Source organism: Ranitomeya variabilis, chromosome 6 (genome assembly GCF_051348905.1).
Source record: "Ranitomeya variabilis isolate aRanVar5 chromosome 6, aRanVar5.hap1, whole genome shotgun sequence".
NCBI classification, from domain to species: Eukaryota; Metazoa; Chordata; class Amphibia; order Anura; family Dendrobatidae; genus Ranitomeya; species Ranitomeya variabilis.
In genome coordinates this window covers 537,214,494-537,226,855 of record NC_135237.1, presented here as the reverse complement: position 1 = coordinate 537,226,855, position 12,362 = coordinate 537,214,494, and the positions used below count along the sequence as shown (strand labels likewise).

At 46.6% G+C, this 12,362-nt stretch overlaps 1 protein-coding gene across 3 annotated transcripts in view; it reads right to left on the bottom strand.

Moving 5' to 3' along the window:
* The window catches only part of TAF2 (TATA-box binding protein associated factor 2), a 175,949-nt gene that overhangs the window by 46,411 nt on the left and 117,176 nt on the right, over positions 1 to 12,362 (bottom strand). For all 3 annotated transcript variants that reach the window (XM_077271130.1, XM_077271131.1, XM_077271129.1), the window contains exon 21: positions 9,338 to 9,407. In XM_077271130.1, the coding sequence (XP_077127245.1) occupies positions 9,338 to 9,407 (70 nt within the window). The remainder of the gene's footprint in view (positions 1 to 9,337; positions 9,408 to 12,362) is intronic.

The following is a 12,362-nucleotide window of genomic DNA, read 5'->3' as shown; positions in this document are numbered from 1 at the left end:
CTTTCTACTCTCCGCCATGTGCACGCACCATCTCTCCACTCCGCCCCCTGAACACACCATCTATTCACTCCACCACGCGCCCTCTCCACTCTGCAGCGCACACCTCTCCACTCCGCCCTCCACACGCACAATCTCTCCACTCCACCACACACCCTTTCCTCTACGACGCGCGCACGCTCTCTCCACTATACGCTGTGCACCATCTCTCCACTAAGCCACACACCCTCTCCACTCTGCCACACACACCCTCTCTTCTCCACTACCCCACACACCCTCTCTCCACTCCACCACACACCCTCTCTCCACTCCACCACACACCCTCTCTCCACTCCACCACACCCTCTCTCCACTCCACCACACACCCTCTCTTCTCCACTACCCCACACACCCTCTCTCCACTCCACCACGCACCCCGTCTCCACTCCACCACGCACCCCCTCTCCACTCCACCACGCACCCTCTCTCCACTCCACCACGCACCCCCTCTCCACTCCACCACGCACCCTCTTTCCACTCCACCACGCACCCTCTCTCCACTCCACCACGCACCCTCTCTCCACTCCACCACGCACCCTCTCTCCACTCCACCACGCACCCTCTCTCCACTCCACCACGCACCCTCTCTCCACTCCACCACCCACCCACTCTCCACTCCACCACGCACCCTCTCTCCACTCCACCACGCACCCTTTCTCCACTCCACCACGCACCCTCTCTCCACTCCACCACGCACCCCCTCTCCACTCCACCACGCACCCTCTCTCCACTCCACCACGCACCCTCTCTCCACTCCACCACCCACCCACTCTCCACTCCACCACGCACCCTCTCTCCACTCCACCACCCACCCACTCTCCACTCCACCACGCACCCTCTCTCCACTCCACCACGCACCCTCTCTCCACTCCACCACGCACCCTCTCTCCACTCCACCACCCACCCACTCTCCACTCCACCACGCACCCTCTCTCCACTCCACCACACACCCTCTCTCCACTCCACCACACACCCTCTCTCCACTCCACCACACACCCTCTCTCCACTCCACCACACACCCTCTCTCCACTCCACCACACACCCTCTCTCCACTCCACCACACACCCTCTCTCCACTCCACCACACACCCTCTCTAACGCATTCACACTCTCCATTGCACACCCAGCCTTGTTACCTCCATTATTACATTACAAACGGCAACAAATGGAACAAAAACGGTTAAGCAATTGGAATTGATTGCACAACCCCAATAAATAATGGACATGTGCACTAAATCTGAAGACATCTTGGAGCCCATCTGCAAACTAAGTGTCTGAAGTCATGATATATACGAGCAGGTCATTAATTACAGTAATGTCTTGAGTAGCTGTTATGATTATTGTTGCCATCGCTGTAAACAAGAACAATACAAACATCGGTGACTTGTTACGAGCTGCTAACACGCTGCATCCATGGACAGTCTCCAACTTGTAAATATTAGAGGGACAGTTCTGTTCATTTGCTCTCCAGAGATCTATCCTGACAGATCCACAACAGAACTCAAACCATTATCACTGACATACTGAACCTGCAAATGACAATCAGAAATTTGTGAGCCCATGTTCAGCCAGTGTGCAGGGAGACCATGGCCTGTCTCCAAACAGCCACGAAACAGGCAAATAGAGAGTCAGAGCGACCCTATACCCCATAACATATCTATCTGAAACTTCTTTGCTTACAGATCTGCATATTATAGGAGAGAATCAGAGTCTGAGGAAAAGTTAGGAAGGGAGAACAGGGATGGGTTAGATTAGTAAGGTGAAGTGACAGGCCAATCTAAAGAAATGTGGTTTTAGAGCATATTTAAAACTCTGGATACTGTGACTTAACCGAATTGTTCGAAATATTACAATCCACAGACCTGGTGCAGAAGATGAGAAGTCCTAGAGATGGAGGTACGAGGTCCGGATTATGGAGGACGTCAGTTTAGATCAGTTGCAGAACAGAGGGCTTGAGCTTGAGTATGGTGGTAAGCAGGTGGTAAGCAGGTGGTAAGCAGAGATGAGGGAGGAGATGTGAGGGGGTGCAGAACTGTGGACAGCTTGGTGGGTGAGACTGATAAGTTTATATTGTATTCTGCAGCAGATGTGCAGCCAGTGCAAAGACTGGCACAGGGTGGAGGCATCAGTGTAGCAGCTGGACAGAAACATGACCTCTGCTGCATTCAGGATAGAAGAGAGGAGAAGTGAGCGTTTATGGGGCTGTTTATGTCAGCAATTGGTCCACGCAAAATTCGAGAAGACAAGTCGGATCAAAATGATCTATGCAAGTCTTTGGGTCCATGAAAAAAAATTTGCAGTTTTTTGAGGGGAATATACATTTCTCCATCAGACTGTTTGGGACATCTGGATGACTGACTGTCCGGAGAAGAAGAGGTGCTTCCTACCATGAGTCCTGTAACTGCCAACAGTAAAGCGTCCTGAGACCACCCATGGAGGGGGTTCACATACAATAATGGCCAGGAACACAGCCATGAATGAAGAATGGGATCTAATCATCTTCCAAGTAGAACTTCCCCCCACCAAAAATCCAGAAGCAATATGGCGATGAACGATGCTTTTCCAGCATGATGGAGGCCATGTCATGAATGGTAACAGAGGAGCTTGGTGAAGAAAACATTAACATTTGGGTCCATGGCCAGAAACACCCCAGATCTTGATCACACTGATAACATATGGTCAATCCTCAAAGAGTGGGGAGACCAACAAAAACACAGAAACTGAAACTCCAAGCACTGATTAGACCAGAGTGGGCTGTCATCAGTCAGGATTTGGCCCAGAAGCGGATATCCAGCTGCCAGGGCAAACGGCAAAAGTCTTGGAAAAAACAGGGTCAAGACTTAAAATATTAGGTCTTTACATAAACCTGATGTATTTATCAATAAGAATTTAAAAAGGAATAAAATACCAATGATTGTACTTCAGTAACCACAGAAACATCCGACTAAAAGATCTTAAAACCATGTGCATTATCTGTATCTCTTCGCAGCTGCATGGCGGACATTATAATGCGGTACTGAGCTCTCTGGATGTGACTCCAGATCAGGGATGAGAGAAGACTTGTTTGAAAGCTCAACACGATCTTTCTGTGTCTCTCACTCCTGTCTCTCCTCATCCCTTCCCTCTCCATAGGGTATAATGGGCTGCATGTGTCGCGGCTGTGTGACCGTCCCAACAAACAGCCTCTCTATGCATGTGTTGGGACTGTTACACAGCCGCGTCACATGTAGCTGCGGCACCGAACAGCTGATTATCGGGAGCGCTCCAGGTTACTGAGGCAGCTATTTGGTAAGCGCTTTAGCTATTCGGATTAGGAGTTATCAGAAGCTATTCAATCATCCCTAGTGGATATGTCCTACAGGGCATCCTATATGTCTCAATTAGGCCGGGATCACACTTGTGAGAACCTCGCATGAGTCTCGCATTTCAATACCCGGCACTGCCGCCGGCACTCGGACCGGAGCGTTCAGCTACATAGAAATACATGGAGCCGCACACTCCGCTCCCGAGTGCCGGCGGCAGTGCCGCCTAATGAGATGTGAGACTCCTGCGAGTTTCTCGCAAGTGTGATCCCGGGCCTTAGTGGCTCAGTTATTTCTTATCCATAGGGGATATAGGACTCGCTCACTAATTTTTAAAATGGGACCCAAACAGGATTCTCGGTACATAAGATGTGGTATGCCAGAGGCCAACCGGATACATGTAATGTGGCACTTCACAAGCCGGCACCGGTACTGGCAAGAAGTGGCAGACTTGTTAAGTAGCAACTCACGGCAGATATTTTCATTTGTAATCTGGGCTACACTGTTTCGCCAGCAGTTGCCCCCCATCGATCGGATATTGATGACCTACTCTAAGGTCACTTTGGTGCAGTATGATGAGATTCCCTTTATGCTACAACGTAGACTTGTAACCAGTACAGGAAACTTTTCATAGATTTGCTCTCATCTGGGTCATTCTTTGACAGCACATATAAGCTTGACTATAAAAGATTAATCCCACCATGCGATGAGGCAGCAAGGAAAAGGGTAGACCCTTATGTTGGGGCACAGACCAGACACCTGTGGATGCAGACCCAAAGTCAGCCCCTCCATCTACCACCCTGTGGACCTCCCTACAAAAGGGGCCTCTTACAATTCACCATGCCTTCAAATCAGCATATCCGGTCTAAAAAAAAAAAAAAACCACAGAAAAAGCAGAGTCATGATATTTGGGTTTATTATCCGCTTTTTGTTTTGGTTGACACGGGCCAGAAGGAAAACGTCATCTGAAACACATAGCGCCGGGGACAAATAAACCAAGAGAACACACACAAACCTAAACACAGAGCTGGCCTCCAGCATCCCCCAAATCCCTGAGCTTCGGATTTACAGAAGATGAAGTGTGTGTAACTTCCTCCTTCATCCCATTCTGCAGTTCCCGAGACTCGCCCCCTATTAGTCCCAATCTGTCAAGGTGACCCACTTTAATCAATGATCTATGGAGCTCGGTCACCCTGGCTGAGTAAATATGCCATAAATGTATAGATTCATTGGACAAAAAAAACACTGTCCTCAAAAGTGTAAATCAACTACTGGACAACCGCCATTGTGATAAAGCCGTGTACACTCCCCTCCTGCGGAGGCGCCGCTCCAGCGATGCCTGAGCCGTCGTTCCCTGCTCTTTACCTGGAGTCCTGAAGCAATTAAGCAGGGGTTGTCCAGAAGTGGACAACCCCTTTAAATATTATTTTGTTTTAATTCCTTCCAAATAACGTGATTTTTCACTTTTGCAGTTTGGTATTTATTTAGTAGGCATGAACAAAAAATAAAAATCTGGAACTGTTTTTTAAATTTTATTTTTATTTTTTTTTTAGAGTTTATTCTATAGTTTGCATGATAACTTTATTCTGTGGGTGGATACTATTAGGGAAATACTTATTTTATAACTTTATGCTAAACTACTTTTGCACAAGAAAATTCAGTTTAAAAAAAATAAATATTTTTTTTGGAAGGATGGGGAGCATCATTTTTCTCTTTACAGAGATGTAAGTTGGCTTGGTTTTTTTGCATAACAATTGCAAGTTTTTATTGTTTTTTAATCAATTTGTAGTTTTTTTTAGGTGTGGAAAAAAAAAGTAATTGATGTGGTTTTTCATAATTTTTTTGCAATAGCATTCATTGAGCAGGATGAATAATGTGGTTTTATAGTACAGGTTGTCACAAACACGGTGATACAAAACATGTAGCTTTTGCACGGGTTTGCCTTTTTTTTTTTTTTAAATTAAAACTAGGATTGTTAGGCCTCCGCTTTCCACATCAATCCATTGGCACCCTGCGATCAGTGGTGAGCGTGCCATTAGACTGACAGAGGGAGCGATCTCCCTCTGTCAAAACTCCTAACATGCTGCTGTCACTATTAACTGCAGCATGTGAGGCGGTGAAATGTCAGGATCGCAGCTAAATCTGGTCCCAGCATGCGACGAAGGAGTTCAACCCTGCATTATAGCGGGTTCTCACTCCATAAAGTGAAGTCACAACTCTTCCCCGTGCCATCCCTGTGATAAAACTGGACAACTGACTGCAAGAAACTGTAGTTGTATGTTCTCCCTGTGTTTGGGGGGATGCTCCAGTTTCCTCCCACACTCCAAAGACATACTGATAGGAAATCGAGATTTTGAGCCCCAATGGGAACAGCGAAAATGAATTGAGCTTTGTCATCTCGGTCACTGATTTAGCGGAACGCAGCAATTGATGACAAGCTCATCCTGTCTTCTGCACTTGGCATAAACCATGACATAAAATTAGCTAATGAGTGAAAACAGTATAAAATCATACGCTTCTATACTTTTTCGAACCCCTTGGCCTTCAGGCTATGGGATACGTTTAGGGTAATAAAATTATCACGTATAAAAAAATAAATAAAAAAGGTAAAAAATAAATATAGCAACCTATACCTTTTTTAATTTTCAAAATCTTAGGTCTGGATTCTGGAAAAAAAAAAACACAGCAAAAAACTAGAGAGGGTAAAAATGAAAACTAAAATGACATCAGTATTTTCCTCAAAATACAATACATGTACTTGAAGGGTAAGGAGTTCAATGATGAACTCGGGGAACAAAATACTTGCCTAGCCCCGAGCATTGGCAACCCACCCTATGCCAGTTCTAGAAATGCATGGATGGCTGCAGCGCCCCCCGTCTATAAAGGATAAAGGCGGACATGGGCTAATCGCTAGGCTGCTTCTTTGTGGGACAGCCCTTTGATTCTTCCAAAAACTGGTTCTGCTGCTGGTCGGCCGGTCTACAGTAAACTTCTGTGAATGGACCAGACCAGTGCATTACCTCCCTCTGGTGGAAAGCAAAATCATAGTAAGTTTTGTGAAGGGGACTGGTCCGTTCGCCCGATAATTGGATTTTTGTACTTTCTGCAAAATTCCCTTCTTGTTCAATACATTGGGGGGCACAGGGCCGTGGGTATGTTCTGCCACGTGGAGCATCAATACTGGGTGAAAACAAAAAGTATTGGCCCTACCTGGTGGGCTATACCTTTCTCAGACACGAGGTGGCTCAGCTTAGTGCCAAAAGTAGGAGAGAAACCAAAAACAGCAAAACCCTAAAAAAAAGAAAAAAATCAGCAATCAATATGTCCTGAACCCCGGATGTATATCAACAACTGATCCCAGGAGAGGACCATCAGAAATAGGGTGGGAGTTGTGTCCCTCAATGCACGGAATGAGAATTTTACAAGAAGTACAAAAATCCAATATTCTCGTTAACATTGGGGAAACAGGATTGTGGGACATCCTAAAGCAGTCCTCATGGGTTGGAGAAATAACAGCTGACAGTGCGCACCATCTAACAGCGAGTGACCTGCAGGACCTTATGTTCTAAGCTGCCATCTCAGAAGCCAACATTTTGTAAAATTTGACAAAGATATGGACAGAGATCGAGGTAGCAGCCAAAGATTTTCGCTTGAGCATGTAGGCTTCCACAATAACTGACTTGATCCATCAAGCAATGGTCATCTTAGAGGGTGACAAGCCCTTCTGTGGGCCATCTGGAATCACAAAGAGAAAATCGGAACGCTGAAAGTCTTCTGTAACTGAAAGAATGCATCTATTGTAGTTAGGGCCATCCGAACCGGACGATGAAGAGAATGTTCTCAGGAATGAAACGGACATAGAGAAAAGGAGGGGAGGATGAAGTTCTAATTAATGTGGAAAGCCAAAACCACCATCTTCTCCTGGTTATGGACAAGAAAGGGAGCCCTGCAGGAAAGGGCAGCCCAAATTACACTTTCCAAGAAAAGATCTTTGAAGAGATGCTGCATGAGAGGCTTGAAGACAGAGCGCAGACAGAACCAGACTGAGGTCCAAAGATTACATCAGGTGCTTAAAAGGAGGGGAGCAATGAGGCGCAATGAGCCATTTCCCAGGAGGAAGGTCTTAACCTGTTTATGAGAGGCTAGCATGTGCTGAAAGAAAATGGAAAGAGATCCCCTTGCCCTTTGAGGGTGGAGAGGCTGCATAAACATCACAGTGAAGAAAGGAAAGGATCCAAAAAAAGCAAAAAACAATATTCAGAAAATGCCACTGTTGACAGCAGACAAAGTAAAATCTCCTTTACGATGGTAAATCTTGGCAGATTGCAGCTTGCTAGTCTTCAGCATAGACTGAACAACAGAGTTGCGTAGACCCTTTGATCTCAGATGATCCACTTCAGCAGCCATGCCGTTAAACGTAGCTGAGGTAAAGTTGGGTGGAATAGGGGACTTTGTGAAAGAAGGTCGGGGTCATGATGCATCTACAACAAGATGAATAAGGTTGGAGTACCATGCCCGGCAAGACAAATCCAAACCTTTGATGATAGCTGGAAAGCCTTCTGCTTTGCCTCGCTTGAGAATATGAAGTAGAAGCTGCGGCGAAGGGAAGAAATAGATAAGAGAAGTGACAAGAATGTCTAACGCGAATGACCACGGGTCTTGGGAACTGGCGTCTTTGGTTAGGACGTTATGAATGAGACGAGATGCGAAAAGATCCATGGTGGGTGTGTCCCAGGGAAGACAAATGTGACTAAAGATTTCTTGGAACAGAGCCCACTCCTCGGAGAGCACTGGAATATGCTGCTCTACCCAGTCAAGAGTTCTGGCGGGCTCATGGTTCCCCCTTGATGGTTCAGGAAAGTGACCGCGGTGGACTTATCTGTCTGTACCTGAAGCAGGTGGCCTTTTAGGAGAGTGGACCAGAAAGATGGCCCTCCGTTGTAAAAGGCTAATCTTTAAGTAGGATTTCTCCAGAGACCACAGCCATGACCAGAGTGATGATTGAAGACTCTTCCCCAGCCAAAAAGACTAGCATCTGTCGAAACTACTCACCGTTGAAAAGGGAGGAAAGGCTTGCTAGACATCAGAGCAGGGGCTGTTTACCGCTAAAGGCTAACTCTGCACACTCGAATGTGAAGACAGATGAGTCGATCTAGGGTGCTCACCGCAAAGATTTGTTCTAAAGATATAGAAAGGATTGCACGCTGTAGAGGTTGGGTGTCAAACCGGGTAAAAACTGTGACCATCCTGTCCAGGACTCATGTAAAAATGCATGGAGCACAAGAACTCAGTCTGCAATTGAGCCACTCCAGATTTAAGAAGAGAGCGCTTTTATGGTCATAGAATGACCAGAACAACATGGGTGTCTTTGGTAATGGTCAGAAATTTCAGGCACAGAGATGGCGTCAGACAAGGCATCTGGGTGTTGATAATCCAGTCGAAGGATATCAAGGAATCCAAGGTGATCAGGAGGCTGGCCATGGTTTCCTCTTTGGATGGAGATCGTTGAAATAACAGATTGCCTTTCACATTTGTGGAGACAAGGGCACTCCGCTGCAGCAGCCACGGCCGATGGGCGACAGCCCATAGATGGCGTCCGTAGGGAGGTCCACTACTGTGGAGTGCACAGTGTAGGTCTTCCTTGAACAATAACTAAAGAGGACATCCGTATTACCTTGGAGGGAACCATAAAATAAAAAAAGCAAAAAAACCATGCAGGAAGCCTGTTGCCGGTCGTGTCTACCTTATACACTAAGATAAACCTGAGCTGCATCTTGCTGGAGGAGAGGGTACAATATTGTTTTTCACCTATTCTGGAGGCTCCTAGAGGCAGGGAATATGTCCCTACGCCATGTCACTGTGCAATCAGAGCTGACAATGCTGGACAATGCAGCGCACACTTTATTGACAAGCAATACATTTTTCCATGTGTATATAGTAACAATAGGGCAGCCAAAAAAGAAAAGCATTTTCCACAACTATTTCCTTCCATCGGCTTACCTTATATACGGCATGGGGTCATTCTGGGCCATTTTTAACAACCACTGTAAATCATCGGAGCCTCTGTCCACTGTGAACACAACACAAAAAGTTACTTCCAGCTGAGCAGCACCATTCATAAAGGACTTGTGTCATCTTCTATTAGCCTACAGCTCCCTTACTGCCTCGGCCCACGTCCTAGCATTGAGCTATACATTATAGCAAAATACGATGAATCCAGCAGGAATGTAGTAAAATCAGTGAATTTATTTCTTCATTTAAAAAAAAAAGGAAGGGTTATATCCTATGGTACACCACTTGTAAATAAGTTATAATTTCTTACAGCATTATGCACATATGGCAGCGTTCTTCCGACGCGTTTCGACTGACGTCTTAATCATGGTGTGTCTGTAGTGAGATTAAACCGTTCTTAAGGACAGCCAACCAAGGACAGCGCCGGCCGGGGAGGGAACATTCCAGCACACATTCTGCTATTGACGTAATATTGGGGATACTGTGATGTGCGGACAGGATTCATACAAAAGCATTGCCTTAAGGATGCCAGAATAAATTCCTGGACAGTCTGGAAGAATACGGCACTTATCCGATCCTGGATCTCCTCATACCTTACCAACCGCACATTTAGGGTACTGTCACACAGTGGCACTTTGATCGCTCTGACGGCACGATCCGTGACGTTGCAGCGTCGCTTGATTATCGCTCCAGCGTCGTAGACTGCGGTCACACTTTGCAATGCACGGCGCTGGAGCGATAATTTCATGACGTAGTTGCGATGTAGAAGTCATACGGGACATTGGGAATATCGTGCACACCTTTGTTACACGCTGCGATCATGCCGCCACAGCGGGACACTTGACGATGAAATAAAGTTTCAAACGATCTGCTACGACGTACGATTCTCAGCGGGGTCCCTGATCGCAGTAGCGTGTCAGACACAGCGATATCGTAACTATATCGCTAGAACGTCACGGATCGTGCCGTTGTAGCGACCAAAGTGCCACTGTGTGACAGTACCCTTACTCCTCCTCGCGCTTCCTCAAGCTCAATGTGGACAAATCTGAATTAATTATCTTTCCTTCATCTCGCATATCTTCCCTACCTGACCTATCTATCACAATAAATGACATCACACTTTCCCCCATACTAGAAGTCCGCTGCCTCGGAGTAACCCTTGACTCTGCCCTGTCCTTCAAACCTCACATCCAAGCTCTTTCCACCTCCTGTCACCTCCAGCTCAAAAATATCTCCAGAATCCGTCCTTTCCTCAACCTTCAATCTACTAAAATGCTTGTGCATGCCCTCATCATCTCCCGCCTCGACTACTGCAACATCCTCCTCTGCAGCCTCCCTGCTAGCACTCTCGCACCCCTCCAGTCCGTCCTTAACTCTGCTGCCCCACTAATTCATCTCTCTCCTCGCTACACTCCTGCTTCCCCTCTTTGCAAATCCCTTCACTGGCTCCCATTCCCTCAGCGTTTCCAGTTTAAACTACTAACACTGACCTACGAAGCCATCCATAACCTGTCTCCTCCGTATATCTCTGAACTAATCTCCCAATATCTTCCCTGACGTAATCTCCGGTCCTCCCAAGACCTTCTTCTCTCCTCCACGCTTATTCGCTCCTCACCCAATCGCCTCCAAGACTTCTCCTGAATATCCCCATCCTCTGGAATTCTGTGCCCCAACACGTCCGGTTATCCACCACAACTGGATCCTTCAAAAGAAACCTGAAAACCCATCTCTTCAAAGAAGCTTACAGCCTGTAATGACCGCACGGCCACCTCAACACCATTGGAGCTACTGCAACCCCCGACCTACTGTCTCCTTCCCCATAATCCTGTAGAATGTAAGCCCGCAACGTCAGGGTTCTCGCCCCTCTGTATCAGTCTGTAACTATTAGTTTGCTTACTGTAAGTGATATCTGTAATTTGTATGTATCCCCTTCTCATGTACAGCACCATGGAATCAATGGTGCTAAATAAATAAATAATAATATTGCTCCAGTAGTGTCGGGACTCTACACATACACTACATGTCAGATATGGATCAATAAAGAGGAAATAAACTTCTTTCTTTCTTTGTAGAAACATTTTTGTCTAATATGGAAAGTTATGAAACTTTACTAGAAGCTTTTAATAGGGGTTTTGTCGCCGTTCCTGGAAAAAAAGTAAGTGGCCTCCAAACCCGCTGCTTCTCCCCAGTCTATCTGCCTTCAGAAGCCCTGATATCAGAAAGTAAGCGCAGGCCAACAAATATAAAGACTTGGGTAGCTTTCTATCTGTTGCTGCGCTAGTGCAATGGATTCATGTTCCTGTATTCAGGGGCCAAAACTCCACTGCCTCCCAGGTTTCGGCTGCCGGAGAGGGGCAGGTGGCGCTCCTGAAGACCGACAGTGTGGGCTGATCGCATGGCCAAGTCTCTGGCCCGACCTGTGCGCTCTCCCACTCTTTTAGGAGTGTATGGGCACTGAAGAAGACGGCTATCCAGAAATTCGGGCTAGCTTCAGAGCAACGCTGGCTTGCACACGCACTCTTTGCCTAGGAGACCGGACACTTCTGACGTTGTATGAGCTGTAAAATAGCACAAATCAAAATCCCTCCAGTCTTGAGATGTGCCAAAGATTCTGTTTTTTACAAGCACTTTGCAATTGTCCCTATTTAATAAGATGAGTAAATCCCTTTAAGTGAGGTTTTCAGCGCCTTTAAAACAGTTATAAGAGGGTAAAAGAAGCAAGCAATACTTACCACTAGTATCTCCCACTGCTCCCGCGCTGCCACTATGATGGTCTTCATCAGGACCAGAAGTGAGGACATCCCTACCAGCAGTCATCGGGCGCTGCAGCCCATCAGTGGCCTCGGCAGTCAGCACGTCATCGCCTCCACAGGCAGAGGTCTGTACTGCGGCTGGCCTTGAGAATTCCTTCTCACCTTTATATACTGGATGTGCAGCTTCAGGGACATTACACAAGACCAGATTTACTGGAAACAGCTCAAGACGTCTTCATCACCAAAAGAAAACCCCAAGA